The sequence below is a fragment of the Lygodium microphyllum genome, chromosome 16 (genome assembly GCF_053477565.2).
Source record: "Lygodium microphyllum isolate KBCC chromosome 16, Lygodium_microphyllum_v1.1.10, whole genome shotgun sequence".
Taxonomy (NCBI): Eukaryota; Viridiplantae; Streptophyta; class Polypodiopsida; order Schizaeales; family Lygodiaceae; genus Lygodium; species Lygodium microphyllum.
The window spans coordinates 110,905,024-110,923,762 of NC_141150.1; the positions used below are offsets into that span (position 1 = coordinate 110,905,024).

Here is an 18,739-nt window from a genome sequence, read left to right on the forward strand (position 1 = left end):
AGCTCAAGAAGATTATTGGCAAGCGGGAGAAGGTTCTAAGGAACCGTATTCTTGTGGAATACCTAGTTAAATGGAAGGTTTTTCCTATTCAAGAGTATCCATGGCAACAGGCATCATATTTGGAACAATTTCCGTGGCTTAAGCAAGAGGGCAATTCATAAACAGGGCAGTAAACAACTTGCTGTATTAAATTTTTGTGTCAAAGTAAATTGATTCATCGACATCAAAATTTTGTTTTTAAGGCATGGATGGATACTACATGTTGTCCTCTAAATTTCTATATCTTGCATGTGGAAATTGGCCACTTCTAGCTCAAGATATGACCAATTTTGTACTATAGCATGTTTTGGACGGCTTACAATAGTTTGTTTCATTTATATGATCATTCTTCATCAACTTCTTTGATCTTCATCAACATGGATCTTCATTACATCATGATTCCAAATGATTCAAGTCATCTTTGTAATCATCTTTATAATTTGTTCCCAATTCAGCTTTGAGGACAAAGCTCTTTTAGGCTGGGATGGCTTGTAATAAAGCATAAGTCACCTTAGTCTAGACTAGGCTAGGGGATTAAGTATAAAAGGGGGAGATGTAACTTGTGAGCTGGCATCTTTTTGCCATTTTAAAGAAATACATGCTTTGAGGATTCCTTCCTCCCACCAACTAAGAGGGTGCATGCTCTTAGCCACCAAGATATGGGGTGCATACCATGTCCCACCTTGACATGAGGTGAGTATTCATGTTGCTGCTTACATCAATGATTCTCAGCCTTCCATGGCAATACTATTTCATGCCTAGCTACCTTAGCTATGTCTTCCTTGAAAACATGGTGTATTTCTTGTATTTCTTTACAAGTATGGTGCAATTCATAAATTTTCAGTTATTTGACTTGTTGTGAGAACTAGTTTATTACACCTACATAGCAGGGACACTTATCACTCGGCTCTTTGCCCTCTCAGGTGCTCGAGTGATCAAAAAACAAAAACACCTACCTCCCTCGGGAGCATAGGACCGCTACTTGCAGGTGAGTTTTCCACACTCCGCAGACTGTTAGGGAGCATTGGGTTGGGGACCCCAATGTCCTGAACCACCACAATCCACAAATCGTTCGTTACAAGCATAGAATCATAAGATACATAATTCATCATTCACAAATCCAAAAGCAGATATAACCATAAAACATTTTTAACACACTCAATGTATGTGGTGCATAGAATCTATCCCCCTCATCAATTCTCGTATTCTTTCCTAAAAAGTAATTGATAATACTAATATATTTTTGTAAGTTTAAGTACGTTCTAGCTAATCGTAATCTATGTAACAGACTTATCCTATAGGCTTTTCTAGCATTACTAACTTATCCCTCATTTTATCGTAAGATGAAAAAAATCAATAATATAAAAGAGAAAAATTAGAAAGTTATAGATTTAATAGCTTAAAAGTAATGCTTTTCTTATGTACTAAACCTGATTATCTCCGTTCGGCCATCCATCATGATTATGGGTTATGACTGCAATCTTCGTTTTTTATGGAATAACTGGTCCTTTGAGTTGAATAGATTCGGGGGTAACTTCCGCTTGCATTTCAGCAGCGACTACTTCCTCATGTTGGGGAGCTCTCTGAGCATGACCTTTCTCAGCATCTTGACGTCTCTTGGGAGCCATGGAAGAAGCTTGATGGATTTGGGCAGCGCTTTCGAGTAGGTGTGGAGAGAGAAAGGCTTGGCTAATTGCAACAGAGCTTTGTCGTATCAATAGTAGAGAGACTTTTGCATGGGTTTTTTTTTTTACATGACACTCTATCCTTGTTTATATAGTAATCGGGGGAGGGGAGAGGGAGATAAAGAGACAACACTTGCTTTTAGCATTTTCAATGACATCATTGATGATGTCAGAGAGGGGCTCTGTTTTTGGAACATAGTGTGGAGATAAAGAATTTATGAATATATAGCGAAGAGTACCACGCATTGCGTCGTCGGGTGGGTGGTGACCAAGGCATAGACCTTGGCATACTTGGCAACGATTACGAAGGCTTCGTTGTTGGCACCATTGGCTATGAGAAAGAAGCTCCCACTAGCTTGTAGAAAAAGCTTCCCGAGAGGTCACCCATCCCGGCAGTGTCATCACCCAAGTGCACTTAACTACCAAGTGACTATCCACTAGGCTAGTTCTTTTTGTTGTTCTATACTACAAACATAGTTTTAATAAGCTTATCTTGGGAGAGTTTCCCAAGCCTTCCTTCCATGAACTAGCATATGATACCCATCAATTATCTTCATAGTTAGAGCTAGTTTTAAAAATATGCAATCTTTACCATTTTGTTTTCAACATAAATCAATTTTTGGAATGTATATGCACATTGTTTATTAAAATAAAATAAGTAATGGGAACATTGCAGAAGATGATGAAGGTGATGCAGATGAGGGGAAAGAAGATTCAGAAAGCAGGATCCTTGCAGTAGCTTGACCAAAAACCAAAGAATGGAAGAAGATGAATAACAAGGCAGTAGGCATCATTGCCTGGGGACTAAGCGATGATGTGCTACATCATATCTCTGGCATCGGATATGAATAACAAGGCACTAGGCATCATTGCCTGGGGACTAAGTGATGATGTGCTACATCATATCTCTGGCATTAGATATGCTAGAATTGATTGGGAGGAACTTGACATGATCTTTGGTACCTGAGCAAAGAATTCAAAGGTAAAATTACTCATGCAATTTTATAAACTAGATATAAGAGATAGTACTTCCATGACCATACACATTAACGAGTTCAAGAGCCTAAAAACCCAACTTGCAACTTTTCAGAAGAATATTGATGAAGATGAATCAATAGCCGTACTGCTTGCAAGTGTAATAAGGATCCATAGTCTTGTGTCCACCCTAAGTAATGTTTCAAGTCTCTCACTTAAAGATATTGAGCACTTACTGCTTGATTGAGAAAGTAAAGTTAAAAGCAAGGATGCAAAGGAATATACCACCAAAAATGGTCTCTTGTATACCAAGGGCACTTATGGAGCAAAAGGCCGTGGTTGAGGACTCAACACCAATAACAACAAAGATTGGATTATATGTCATAACTATGGCCATAAAACCAGTGAATGTTTCCACAAGAAAAGAGCATAATAGATGCAGAATCGTCACCACCAGAACCAGTTCATGAATGAAGAAGACGAAGAAGAAGAAGATGCTTCTGCTACTATCAACACTGACAAATTGTTCTAAAGAATTTTCATTATATCTTTCATATGTTTTTTCCATAGTGGATCTCTATTTTTTCCTTAGTGGATTTGCTTTGTAAAAACCCTTGCCAAAGATGTAAAGTTTTAAGCTTCAACTTGACTAGGTTGTCTATAAGCTAGTCTCCTAGGCTATGTCATTATTTGGGGGGGCAAAAGCTAGCAAGTGTAGGAACTCATCATTTGAGGGGGGTGTTGAGAAACGACAAATGATGTATGCTCCAAGAAGAGAAATGACAAATGATGTATGCTCCAAGAAGAGATGTCCTGAATCCCATATGCACAGTGAGGAGAGTGGAACAACCCAACTTCTATAAAGCATTATGCTTGACTATCACTTTCATAATGATGAATGCAATATCATGATGCTCAAATTGTCTTTACGAGTCCAAGCTTCCATCTTGGAACCTAATTTACTCGTGTAACAATTGTCTACTCATTATCCATGTCAACATGAATTTAGTCTTCATCTTCCAACCTCATAGCTCCTGCCATGCTCTAGATTCGACATTTTTATAGGAGTGGGGGTTGTTTTAGCTTAAGAACATGGTGTCATACTATGAAAGAAGGAGATTTAATGAAAAAGAAATGAAAATGTATGTATATGAGCAAGATCTATTGGCTATATTACATGCATTAAAAAATTGGCATCATTATCTTTATGAGAGTCACTTTAAGGTGAAAAGTGATCATGGGATGTTGAAATACTTTCTTTCTCAGCCCAACTTGTCTCCTAAATAAAGAAGATTGTTGGTAACCCTTCAACCTTATGATTTTGAGATTGCATATATGGCTCAAAAAGACAATATAATAGCGGATGCGCTCTCTGGGATGTGGGCTTGCAATGTATCTATCATCTCTACTATATAGAAGGATTGGATAAATGACATATAAGAATAATATTTAATGGAGAAGCATGATGCCACAATAATGTAGAAATTACATCAAGGGAAAAATGAAGAGTACCCAAACTTCAAATGGCATAATGGACTTTTATCGTATAAAGGGAAGGTCTACTTGATCCCTCAAAGTAATTTTAAGCTGAAAGTCCTTCAAGAAATGAATTCTTCACCCTTGATTGGTCATCTTGGCCTCTTTAAGACTTTTGACAAAGTGCATAAGTGTTTTAATTGGAAGGGCTTATGGTGGGATGTGAAGGAGTATGTCTCTCATTGTTTGGAATGCCAACAAAATAAATATTCTTCTTTATTACCAACTGGCCTCCTTCATCCCTTGCCAATTCCACAAGGAAGTGGACCAATATCTCTATGGATTTCATTACGGGCCTCCCTACCACAAGGCATGTTTGGAATAGTATCTTTGTTGTTCTGGATAGACTTACAAAATCAGCCCATTTTATTCCAACAAAGACACAATTTTTAGCCAAGCAATGACCAATTCATAGAAGTTGTATTCAAGCTACATGGAATGCCTTTGAGGGTTGTGTTAGATAGAGATATTAGATTCATGGGAAAATTTTGGAAGAGTTTGTTTACTTCCATGGGCACTACTCTCACTCCAAGTACCACTTATGACCCTCAAACCGATGGCAAGCCGAGAGGGTTAACCATTAGGTGGAAGGATACTTGAGACACTTTTGTTATGACACTCAATCCTCTTGGGATAATTGGTTGCATCTTGCTGAATTTTGTTACAAAAATACATATCGTATGAGTATTGGGATGGCTCCATTGAGGCACTCTATGGATACAAGGTTCAAATTCCTTCAGCCATGTTTCATGAAGAGGTAAATCCACAAGCAAAGGATGTGCTAAAGAGAATGGATATGCTTATGAAGCAATGCAAAGAGAATAAAAGGAAGGCACAAGATGTGATGAAATTCTATGCTGATGATAGGAGGAGGCACATGGAATTTGATGTTGGAGATTGGGTCTTTTTGAAAGTTTCCAAGTCTCATTATGCTTCCCTCAAAGGAGGGCACAACAAGCTGGCTCACAGGTTTTATGGCCCATACTTGGTGTTGGAAAGGATTGGAGAGCTTGCATATAAGATCAAATTACCTTCTACTACCCACACACATAATGTCTTTCATGTATCACAATTGAAGAAATATGTTGGGCTAGATATATAGGTTATTGAAGAGCTTCCACCACTTGATGAAGAAGGGCTTATTGTTTATGAACTTGAGAAAATAATTAGAAAATGTGAGAAGGTTCTTAGGAATCGAACACTTACTAAATTTCTCATCAAATGGAAGGGGTTAACTATGGAAGAGTCCAATCGACAACGCTCTTCATATTTGGATGCTTTCTCATGGCTCTTTGTAGGAAGACTTATGATAGTCTATGTAGGAACAACTTGCTATGTAAAAATAACAGTCATAAATTAAATTGCCTTAGTGATATCAAAAAGTGGTTTTGATGGTATGGGATGATGCCTTGGGTTGTGTACTTCATTTTTATATCTCAAACACTCAATTTGGACACTCTAGTAAAAAAATATGGTAGTTTTACGAATTTAACACTGTTTGGACAGCAAGCAGCCATTTCACTGTTTTAGGTTCATTATGAGATTTCTTCATGGAAAGTGCTTTCACATGCTTATCAATATTCATTGACATGATTTGCTTCATTAATTAATTTTCTAACACCCCATTATCTTCAGTTTTGAGGAAAAAACCATCTTTGGGAAGGGATGGTTTGTAATGAAGCAGATTAGCCACATTAGTTCACTTACCTTTACCCAAATAAACCATGTAAATACCTTAGCCATGATGGTACTAGGGTTTACTATAAAAAGGTAAGAAGTGCTAATTTAGGCATCTTTTTGACACCTACACTAATTTTGGGAGATCTCTTATCCATCACCATCTTAGGGTGAGTACCAAGCTTTGCTTATTGTATCTTGATTTCAGCTTCCATGACTCCGTTGTGCTATGATATAATGAAAGTTGTCCATGGCATGGCCATGATTGAAGCATTTCATGTTATTTTCTGTTATTTTCTTAGTTCAGTTCATTAGTTTTCTTGTTAATTTCCATGCTAGAATAGACCTTCTTTACATAGAGACTTCCTTCATTATTCCTTCTGAGGAATCAATGGCAATTCTTGTACTTCATGTTCAATAATCGATTTTTAAAAAGTGTGAGGACCCATAAAGACAAGTTCAATAGTTAGTCTTCCAAAAGTGTGAGGACCCGTAAAGGAAAAGGAGCTGAGTTACTAGCCCCGCCATGAATCTTCAAATTGTCCTTAGCTTCATTAGCTCAAATTTTGGCATGTGCCTCTTCTACACAATTCTTAATTTTTCTTATCAACCTCATTTCATGTTTTGGGTCTACATACTCACCTACTTTGGCTAAGGCAACCTTTGTGATGTCTAAAGCAAAGGAAGCTTCTTTCACACTAGAAACGATTGCAAGAGTTACTTCTCCACTCTTCAAATTGAGATCAACATGTGTAGTTCCCTTCTTCACATTCTTATTCCTAATGACAAAGCCAATTGTTACTAGAGATGGTCCAAGGATACTAACCTAGCATTTCTTAGCTTGTGCTCAATGATAACATGGATAGGAATGGGGATCTTATCCTTATCTTTCAGTGTTTATATACAATGGCTGGGTACTGTTGCTTTGTTGGTGCTAGCTCTCCTCTTTGGGAAATCTAGATACATGGGAGTGATTCCACAATCAAGAAACCTTTGGTCAACTTTATTTACCTTTGATTATTCTTTTTTTTTAGTGAATCAAATAGAGACATGCCCATAAGTCCAATATGAAAGAGCCTCTCAAGTCTATATCATGCCTCATCCTCTATCTCTTCCTAACATCATGATTGGTACTTGTTGCTGGTAAACCGTGCATCACATTTCCTTCCTTGTCATAAGAGACATATGGATTTGTATAATCCTCTTCTTTGACAGGCTCTTCAACATAGTGAACTAGGATATTAGTAGGTGGATTGGGCCAAGAGGCTATGGGATGCCGGATGGGTTAATGTCAACTCTAGGAGCTACTTGTCTCTAATCTAGGGGACCATCTAAATCCATCTATTGTGATCTTACATATATGAGTACTCGATTTGGATATGGTGCAAAGTATAGAAGTCATTTAGGAGCTGTAGAGGTGGATGCTTCATGCCCAAACCACACACAATTTGTGAAAAACATGGTCTGTTAGGAGCATTCGTATGGTAAGTGATCATCACTATACTATTTGCATTGCACATTTTGTTAACACGGTTGGTTCTGTTTGAAGCATTCAATCATTAAGAGCTCTTATGGTTGTTTCACAACATTTGTGATTAGATTTTGAGTTTGAATGTTTTCTATCTCTAGTTTTCCTCTATTGACTAAAATTTGGACTCTAGACTATTTCTTTTCTTGCATTGACTTCTCTTCTTGTGTAGGTCCTTTATTCTAATAGCTTCATCCAAGTCTTCATTTAGATTTGTGCAATCAAGGATAGGTTCTTAGCCCCAACACTTCATAGATCTTTTCATTGTTACAAGTTTCCTTGATGAATGCCTTCATGACGACTTTGGTGACTAGTTTTTGGCTAACAAGATTCTCTTATATAATTATAATATTGCATGCTCTCTTTCTCCCGTTGATTGATGTTCATTAGCTAGGCAATGAGGAGCTTGCCTCCATGAATCTCCTAATGAGGAGGGTCTTAAGGATTGCAAAGGAATCCTTCTCAACCACATCAAGGCTAGTAAATCAATTGTGATCCTTCTGGCCCGTGTAGAGCTTGCAAGCTTTGCTTGGCCTCACAAACTTACTTGAAATCACTCAATGAAACTACATGGATCATCTCTTGTACTTATCACATTGTTTGACCAACAAGGGAACATTGGCTTGGTCATGATGTTATGAATGTGTTTCCCATCCTAGTTAGTAGGGTTTGGGGTATATGAGCTCCTATTGTGAGTAGATCGAAGTGATCAAAGAGGATGCATTGTATAAGGTTTATTAGGGTGTCAATGGAGGAGCTTAACATTCCTACATTCAACAACATGCTCTTGATCCCATCAAATTTTGATTTCATGGTTAGTAACTCATGTTGCATGTCCATTGCGTGTTCAAGGACCTTGCTGAAGGTAATTGTTCCTTGCTTCTTAAGAGCCAAGAGCTTCATTTCTAGCTCTTCTCAACTACATATGTTTCTCATGAGACCCACAGATCAATGTGTCTCTAATGTAGATGTGAATGATGCATCTTTAAATAAGAGAGTAGAGATTAAGTAGTCTAGGACTATGCCAAAATGGCTAGTGCGAATATTATGTGATTATAAATTGGATTGTTATAGAGCTTGACTTATGGCAAAGGGTTATGCTTAGTAGAGGGGCACTAATTTTGATGAGATCCTTGCTTTTACTTGCATACGACAATAACTTGTAGCATTTGCGTTTTAATTACTCATAAAGGTTGGAATGTACCATAGTCAAACATAAAAATTTCATTTCTAAATGGTAATTCACATGAGGAATTATATATTTTTTAGCCTCGTGGTTTTGTGTAGAAGCGGCAAGAAAACAAAGTGTGCAAATTGAAAAAGGCATTATATAGTTTGAAGCAGGCACCTTGGGCTTGGTTTGAGAAAATACATGCATAGTCAACTAGATGCGGTTTCCAGAATAGTCTAGCTAAGAGTATCTTATATGATGTGATCAATCAAAATGTTGTAATAACCCAAAAATTCTTTCTAATCCAAAAGTTCTTTCTAATCGTTATCAACACATATAGTGCTGACATCAAAGATTTTACCTTTGATATAGCCAAACAATGTCTTTGAATGTGAAAGACGATGCTATCTAAAAAAATTCACTTGAACTTTAAGAAAAAATTGTGGCAATCATAGCTAAGAAAGAATGTGCAACATGGTAGTTCCTTCCCAATAGACAAACTATACATCACTATCAAGATGTTGGGTTCAAGGTAGGATTTTAGTGAGAAAATTTGGCAAAAGTTTCTCAATTGTAGACACTTCAATGAGGTGTTTTTGTGTGAGGCCACATAAAAAATGGTAGAAAAAGAAGCTACATATGACATAAAAATGAATGAACTATTCATTGTTGCACATTGGCCATGTCAATAGTATCTAATAATCCTTTGAACACAAGTTTCTTGCATCACCTAATCTATGAATCCTATTTTGTATATTCTATGCTCACGTATGCATTTCAACCATTCGGAATGATTTGTTGCCTAGGTAGAAACCTATGCTAGCAAATATAATGGTACCCCAAGAAAAGTACTCAATCTACTAGTTGATCTAGGTGGATTATTGCTACAAAGTGGAATGATATGTTATCCTTCATTTTTAGGAAAGTAATTGTTTATGACTGTTATGGCAATGTAATCTCAATGTTTTTGTGTCAAAAGCTTTAGCCCTAAACACTAATCTATATTCGTAAATGTGAAAGTAGATTAACATTTTTAAATCATTGGAGAGAGAGAGAGAGAGAGAGAGAGAGAGAGAGAGAGTGTGTGTGTGTGTGTGTGTGTGTGTGTGTGTGTGCGTGTGTGCGTGTGCATGCATCCATGGAACACCTTTTATAATGCACTTATACATATAATAATAGCATGCAAGGAAGAAAACACAAAAAGTGCAAGAGTATGAAGGTGCTAAAAAACATGCATGCGTGCACACGTACTTGTGTTTACATCTACCTAGTGTGGCTTGACCAACCAATGTGGCTAATCAAGAATCAATTATGATTGGTAGAAATTATTCCACTCTTAATTGAAATGGAGCATTAATATTTTACTTAATTAAATGTAGAATGTGTAGATAAATTAATGAGAACATCATTATGTTGTGCATTTTTAATAAAGTAAACATGTAAACATGAAGATCCTTTACTTGGAATTACGAGAGCCTGGGGGGTCTACCATAAGACATTATGGCCTTTGTTGGTCTTGTTTCCTTGGTTGATAGGGTGAAGTTGTTGTTATTTTTAAAATGGCTTGTTAAACTTGTTAATGTTTTCAAGAGGAGACAAAATGAAAGCATTGGCTTTCGTAGATTGGCTGGCTAGAATGAGAAAAGCTTTGACTTAGAATAGTAGAGACTTATGAATCAATAAATAAATTGGGTGCAACGCGTCCAACTAACATTATGTTCTTTCTTAGATATTTTTGGTTCACATTCTAGGGTCTCAAAATTTAGCTTGTTACCTTTTGGATCATAGTCTAAGGTTTCAAATCAACCTGGTTTGAACTTGCACACTTCCAACCAAGGCTAAAGGCTACATTCTTTAGTTAAACCTTTTTATTCCCAATTCTAGGTTTTGAAAATTACATGGTTGCATTTTGGCTCATAGCCCAAGGTTTCAAAGTCAACCTTCTTGGATAAATTCTTTAAACTTAAAATAAAAGTTCTATAATAGCAACCCATATGGATTGCATCGGCTTGCTTGTTGACAAATATAATAGCTTGCTCATCAATATTTTAAACTTTTCCTATCCTACCCTAGCCTTGATAATAGCCATTTTTGTTAAAGGGAAAATCAACTTCAATATATAGTGAGAAATTAATGAAGCCTATTTTATCGAGACTCTATGTGTTCCTTGTGGAATTTTTTTTACTAGAAACACTTACATTGTCTAAGCATTACAGATGGGATACTACTTATACTTGTTTCAAAGTGTTAAAGTTATAGAGATGGGTACACTTGCAACAACTAGACATGAAAATGTGTTGGTACCTAGTGTTGGAAGGTATGATGCTGAAGCAATGTGCTATATAAGGGAAAAAGAACAAGGGCAAAGCATTAGCATCAAAGGATGAAGCTCTTTTATAACAATCGTATGAGCAAGGAAATAAATTTGATGCTTTTTCCTTTTTGCATTCTCATAGGGCTATCATTCATGAATCAATGTGATCCCTTCAACCCGTGTTCCATTTAATTGTGAAAACTCATTCTGGCTTTATGCCATTCTTAAAATTTCTAGTGTTTGCTCAGAGTTGTTTTAAATATGCTCATATTTAGCATTTTTGGACTAGTGTTTAGGCTTGTGCTCGCGGTTTGTGGTCCTCAAAATGCTATCTACACTTTGATGTGACACACATGCTATGCTACTTAGAATTAAGCTCAAGGGTGGGTCACTCATAAATATGTACATGTATCATGTGGGTTCAATAGAATGGATTTTCAAATCACCTTTTTTACACATTTTTTACATATAGAAAGGTGCCATATAAAGGATCTATTTCATTAGAACAAATATTCTTTAATGATGAGGCACTTTACAAAATATAAATCAATATACTTCTCACATAATGTGCTTATTTAGTTTGCTACACAAAATTTTAAAGCCCATTTTTAATATCGAGAGCGTTATTACAATTTTAGCAAACAAATTAATAGACAAGCTTATTGAATGTGGAATAAGATAGAGTTATATATATGATTTGATCTTGTTCATGATATCTTATCACTAAGTAAGAATCTATTTCAAGCTGCTAGATGGTCCTAACATTGGCCTAAAAGATGTTTTTCAACCAAAAACATTCAAAGTTAATCTAGATATTAAAGAGTGATGTGTCATAGTCTACTTTGAATTGTAAGTGTGCTCTTATTAGAAGAGTCTTAAGGAGATATTGTCTTAATGCGAAGCTATTGCATTTCCTCTTACTATTGCTTACCAAGATTTAGGGCTTTCCTTTGTAAAATACTTCTAAAAAACTATATAGTTCAACTTGCTAAATGGTCCTAACATTAGCCTTGAATACGCCATTTAAAAAAAAAATTTAAATGTTAATGTAGAATTTAAAGGGAAGTGATGCATGCTAGTCCACTTTGAATTGTCAATGTGATCTTACCAAAAGAGCCATAAGAAAAAACCAACATATTTTATAACTAGTCCATATCCTCTTACTATTGTCTACAAAGTTTAAGAGCTTTTCTTTTAGGTACTTCTTAATGCTATAGTCATGTAAACAAATTTTGTGGAGTCCTTTCAATAGACATGTTGTAAACACGAACATATAATTACATCTAACTAAAATATTCAAGCCAAATAGAATTCATAGATCATATATATATCAAACCATATTAGTTAAATGGCATGATGTTGTGATAAGAGATGTCTTATGCCTTCACCAAAAACATGAGGCTATGTCCTTCAAAGATGATGTGTCTTCAAATAAACTGATAATACTATAGGCAAGTTTAACTATCATTGTTCCTCACCTTCTCTCTTTCATTCAAAGATTTTGAGTTTCTAGAGAAGAGTATGATATACTTGTTGTTCTCTTCACTTTTTCTTGGTAGGCCTTAGCCTTATAAACAAATTTTAGAGTGTGCATGTTGGTCTTAGCAAATAATGCAACTTACTATGTGTGTACTTGTGACAATGTTGAAATGTGTTAGTTGCCTTGCATGTTTGCACATATGTGTATATCCATGTGTAAGAGCATGCATTGTAAAATGTCATGCCTTTGTGTTTCCAATAGGGAAGATCTCCCACAAAGGATGGGCTATCAAGTTGGGATTTAGAAGAAAATTGATTGTGAAACAAAGGGGCATATGGTTAGGAAAATGTGCAAATGTAGGGAACACATTTTGCTTGCATTTTGTTTGAGCAACCACATGAGGTTGTATTCACTCTTGCTTAATTACCACCACCACGTCCCTCCCCACTCCCAACACCACTGGGTCCCTCCATAGCCATTGGTGTGGGGATACCATCAACATTACTACCATAAACAGCATCAATCCCCGCATACATTTTCGGAGTATGTGTAAAGGCAAATATAGGATATATGTCATTACCTCCAACAACTTTGTCATCCCCAACTTGTGTGAAAGGGGCAAAGAAAGGCTTGCCAAGAGGAGGCTTTACCTAGAATTTCCACAAAACACCACATATTAATATAGTCTCGAGGGTAGCTTTTATAAAATACTCAAGCAAAGAAAATAAAACATGAAAAAAGTGGTAACTAAAACCGTCTCACTTTCATGAGTAATTTAAGCCCACAAACTTAGAAAGAAAAGCCTAATAAAGAATATTTTAACTTTAGGGTCATTTAAGAACACAATCAATGGCAAAGACTTTGAAGCCTAGTCATTAGGCATGCCATGCATAATGATAGGAAATGAAGTTGCTTAGAGAGAGAGAGAGAGAGAGAGAGAGAGAGAGAGAGAGAGAGAGAGAGAGAGAGAGAGAGAGAGAGAGAGAGAGAGAGAGAGAGAGAGGGAGGGAGGGAGGGAGGGAGGGAGGGAGGGAGGGAGGGAGGGAGGGAGGGAGGGAGGGAGGGAGGGAGGGAGGGAGGGAGGGAGGGAGGGAGGGAGAGAGAGAGAGAGAGAGAGAGAGAGAGAGAGAGAGAGAGAGAGAGAGATCCAACTCTAATTTAGAGTTGAACCATCCTAAGATATATGTTGCCTCTAATTTGGAGTTCAATGCCCTTCTATCACATGGTAGAGAGTAAGCTAGCTAATAAGATAAAATTCATGCTTACATGATGAAAATGCCCAAAGCCAGTGTTAGCATCTGCAAAGGGTGGTTTTCCACCAGTGGGACCTAAACTTGAAGGTGTAGAGGTATCAGTGTTACTGGTGATGGCCCCTCCTTCATAGTTCTTACTATCACGCTTTGTAACACCTGGTGCAATTGCTCATAAAAATCAACATGTTAATTTAGTGTTTTGTTGATTGAAATTCTAAAATACCATTTAGAAAAGTTTCATGTTATGACAATGAATGTGCAATGAGATGTTTGGTTTTATGATTAGGAGTTCAAAATTTCCAACAAAACGTCAATGGAATTTTAAATGTTTGTTTTGAGATTTTATTGGAATTTGAGTTTCCAATGATGGTTTAATACTTTGATTATTGGTGGCTACCTTGTTTTTAAAACATGAATACATCGTAATATATGTATGTATAAATTCTATAAGGAAAGCTCAAAATTGAGCTAAAGAGCCCTTATGGAAGCTCAAAACTTAGGCAAATAGCCCTATATGGCTATCCGTCCTTCCCAATCACTCTGAAAAAAACCATTGAGTTCATTCAAACAATGCTATGTTTGCCAAATTTAGACCGAACAATGTACCCTTGCATGTCGAATACACTAAACTTAGTTTCATCACAAACCTTGATATAATTGCCCAAAGCTTACAAGATCCCCTTGTTTGTCAATGCCTTTTTATATGGTTGGAAGCAATGCTTTGTCTACTTAAGGGGGCTTTCCTATTGTGAGTTTGGGAGGCCAAAACTGCACATGTTCTGGAAAACTATCCCCTTCTCATGGTGAATTTGGGAAGGAATCCCATGAAAATAGGGGAACTCCCTTCCTTTGGTAAAACTTATGAAACAAGCATGATATTATTTAGCTCTCATCACCTGCAGTAGGAGGTCATATGCTTGTTTTTAAGCTTTGGCTATGTCTCATTGCTACCACATACACATCACGAGTTGCACGGGTCACCTTGTCTTTTATGGAGGATTTAGGGGGTGAGTTCTCAAAATGTTTGTCCAAATCATGATATATAAGATATGGATAAATGTTTTTCTGACTATTATTATTTTGAATAGAAAGCATTATTATGGTTGGTAGTATTATGAAAAGCACATGGAAAGGGTTGTGTTTAAGTAATGGAAGATATTATGATATGAAGAGAGGAAGTGAGGGAAGGAGCACGGGCCTGGGATGCCTGTCCAGAAGTCAGCCTGGTCCTGAGCGTTGGGCAGTGGTCGCCTGATGGTGCTGGTTTGGATGCCGCCCCAGAAGTCGCTGTCGGGCCTGTCCACGTACTCGCTCTTGTCGAGGGGCCGGTTGAAGAAGGCGACGTCCTCCTTCGCCTGCGCCACTTTCTTGGCGTGCATGATCTCCGGCGTCTGGACGTCCAGCTTCACCGCGAAGTTCAGAACGCCCTGGAACCGCCCCGACGGTCGGCTCACCTGCACTTTTTACGCATGCATGTCGATCCATGCATGCTCAAACAAGTATGAGTAGCTGGGTCGACAGAGAGAGAGAGAGAGAGAGAGAGAGAGAGAGAGTGTGTGTGTGTGTGTGTGTGTGTTGGGGGGGCGGGGTCATCACCCACTGATCGCTCCCTCATGACTGACCTGGGCCATGGTGTTCTGCCAGGTGGAGAGGCAGGCGGGGCTGCCGGTGGCGGGGTCGAAATGGGACGAGAAGTCGGAGAAGCGGGTGAGGACCGAGCCGACGAGCTTGTCGCCGAGGAGGGAGTTGGAGCAGAAGATGTGGATCTGGAGCCACGCCGAGAGGCCACCCTTGCTCACCCACAGCACGTCCGAGCGGCATGGCAGCACCAGCGTCTCGTTCCAGGTGGGGTTGGTTCCCCCGCCCCGCGACAGCGTCCGCACCTTCACTGCCTCCTCGCTCACGGGCGGCTCGTCCGGCCGCCTGATCTCCACCATCACGTACGTGTTCATGCTCCCCACGTGCTTCACATCCTTCAGGTCCTGCGCGTTCAGTATCCTCACCAGCAGCTCCGCGTCGTAAGGCCCCATGCGCGACGACATCCTCATCGACATGGCGATGCTCTCTTCTTCTCCTCCTCCTCCTCCTCCTCTTTCTTCTCTCCGAGTCCGCTAGCCTATGTGCTCCGCCCCTCCTCCCGAACAGCATGCCTTCTCATCCCGCGTCGTTCCACCAAATATACTCGCACTCCCCCCCAATCCCAATTCCCTTACGTCCTTGCAACTCTAGCAAATTCTTCCTTGCATGCAACCCTATTCGTTACGGTGAGACTTTTCTTAGCTGTAATCATTAGGAGAGCCTATAACCTAAACGTCTCGAGTCCTAGTGTTAATAAAAAGCCTAGTTTAAGCGCCCAATCTAAGCATCCCCAGTCCTAGTGTTGGCAATCTTACATAACAATCCCAATTCTGAAAACATGGGGTTGGTAGCTAGAAGCGTGTAGAGCAACGTGCAGAGTTAGGTTGTAGAGTTTAAAGCTCTCAATAGCTTCCTTAATAGGTAGGAACCTAATAGCCACTATGTGGCAACCCAATGATTACATGCATGAAATTGCCCCTACAAGTAGATGGCCACTAGACGAGAATGGTGAGTTAGAGACAAGTAAGAAGAAGCGACAATTGAAAATGAGGCCATGAAGTATCTACATGCCACTTAAAGCCTTGAGCTAGATATGGGGGCCCTAAAGTAGCAACCCATTCTCAACTAGTGCAATTCGATGAGAAGAGAACATGAGAATAGAGAAGAAGGAGCAGAAGAAGCAAAAGAGGATGGAGAATGGGGCTTCTCTTGATTGATCTCTCACTCTCTCCCTCACTCAATTTCTTAATGGAAAAATGGTGAATAGTTTCTCGTCTTGGAGTCCTTCACTCCCTTCGTTACTCTCTCTCACTTTCTCATTCTCACTCTCAACCTTTTTGAAGCAAGCATGAAATCTAGAAGATAGAGAAGAAGAGACTCTGAATAGTTTGCATAGACAAACATGAGCTATCTACTCACTTTTACATATTATAAACATTAGGATTAGTGTTGGGTGTTAGATGTGCTAGTCATGAGAAAAGTTTATAAATGGTTAATGTTTGGATTTGCATGCTTGTTGGCTATCATCATGTAAGCATCTCTCTCTCTCTCTCTCTCTCTCTCTCTCTCTCTCTCTCTCTCTCTCTCTCTCTCTCTCTCTCTCTCTCTCTCTCTCTCTCTCCACACACACACACACACACAATGCATTTTATCAATTATTTTCTATTTTTCTCACTACTTCACTTAGATTACTATTTGCTTTTTATTATATTGTTTCCATTCTTTCTACAATAACTATACTAAATTGTGTGAATTGTTTGTATTCAAGCCGCACAATGTGTTGAGTGTAACTATCAATCTATGTGCATCTGTTGAGATGTTTATACCTGATCCCACTTGGTGATCTTGATGATCTTACCTTCACCCACGGGAAAGACTACACATGTGTTTGCAAGGCCCAACCTCACTCCCAATCACACCCTGCTATGGGCAATGATGTGAGCATGTGAAGCAATATGCAAGATATCTAGAGGCATTGATATCTTTGACTTTGAATTTGGATCAATCTACCCGATTTGCCGATGAGGAATTGGGATTGGTTTGAACTCATCGTCCTACCTAATTGCATTTGCAACCCCCTTGCCGCCATGATGTGGGTTCTTGAAGAAACCAATCAACCAAGCCTTCCACTCCAATAAACCTATGATCATTTGGCCCATTCATCCCTTTGGTTTTGAAAATGTACCAATGGCTATGCATATTACGTTTCCTAAAATTTTCTATGAAGATGAGGAAGATGCAAATGCCCATGTTTGCCAATTTGAGATTAGGTTGATCCTACTCAACAAGAGACTATTGTTGAGACTACATTACAAAAGCAGGCTATAGATTCGTTGACAAAGTATAAGTACGCATGGAATTTTTATGATGATGTTAAGACAATATTGTTAAACCAATACCACTAGGATAAAATAGATGCACCGAAGGTGAATGGCTTACAGAGCCTCAAACGAGATCAAGATTTGGAAACCTACAATGTCAAATTTCATCTCTTCTACTAGCACACACAAATTCCAATGATTTGGACTCAAAAATCCAATGATTTAGATTTTGATCATCCACACAAAGTGAGAGTAGTAGTGAAGAGTAAAACTCCAACTACAAAACCAAAAATTTCCAAAAAGGGCAAGAAGGTCAAGGGCCAAAAGACCCCAACAAGCACTTGGCAAATCATCTACAAAGCTTTCCAGTATTCAAAATGTAATAATTTTGGACAATTGGTGGTTGATTTGTCTTGTGTTGAGATATTGACAATCACACCTAGCTTAGCCTCTTTGTATGGAGCAATGTGGGCCCAAGATACAGAATCCCATATGCATAGTGGTGGAAAGTGTAGCCTAGTCTATTCCTATGAAGCATTGTACTTGCTCTCATTTTGAATGCAATTTCCTAGTACTTTTGTACTTCGAGCAAAGTGTCTATGTCATTGTTAGTCCACTACACAAGATTGTGTTTATGAGTCCAAGCTTCCATCTTGGAACCTAATTCACTTGTGTGGCATTTGGTCTTGATGTATGTTACCTCATGAGCTCACTCTTCCTCTTTCAACCTCCATAGCCATGCTCTAGATCCAACATTTTTTACATGGTATCAGAGCCCATTCAGGCATGGCTCAGTCAAAGCTCTACAAATCACTCCTTTAGCTCCTCTCAAGCTTTGGTTAGCTCAACTTGACATAAACCCTTCATCTTCCACCTCCAACCTCACTCTATCTCTCTTGGTGGCTACCATAGACAACACCCACCTACCTCTGTTGGAGCAGCCATATATCTTCAACCAGGCCATATCTCTTCAATATTTCTTCTTGACATTGTTCCTTAGGTCAAGGCACAACTTTCCAGCCCAAAATTGCCTAACATTGTGCAAGATACAACATGGCATTGTTGAAAAACACAAATCTGGTGCAAATTTCATTACTGTAATTTGGACATGTTCTCTCTCCCTACTATGAGCATTATTCCACGAGTTATCATAGGGCATTTTTTGTTCATATAGGTGACTTA

At 38.5% G+C, this 18,739-nt stretch overlaps 1 protein-coding gene across 1 annotated transcript; it reads right to left on the reverse strand.

The window, feature by feature from the left end:
- Positions 1-14,770: 14,770 nt before the first annotated feature.
- On the reverse strand, positions 14,771-15,743 carry LOC148023241 (uncharacterized). Its single transcript, XM_087695333.1, has 2 exons — positions 15,281-15,743; positions 14,771-15,112 (listed from the first exon to the last, which is right to left on the reverse strand). Exons 1-2 carry the CDS (start codon positions 15,710-15,712, stop codon positions 14,771-14,773), a joined length of 774 nt encoding a protein of 257 aa, XP_087551459.1. The 5' UTR covers positions 15,713-15,743.
- Between the last annotated feature and the right edge of the window lie 2,996 nt (positions 15,744-18,739).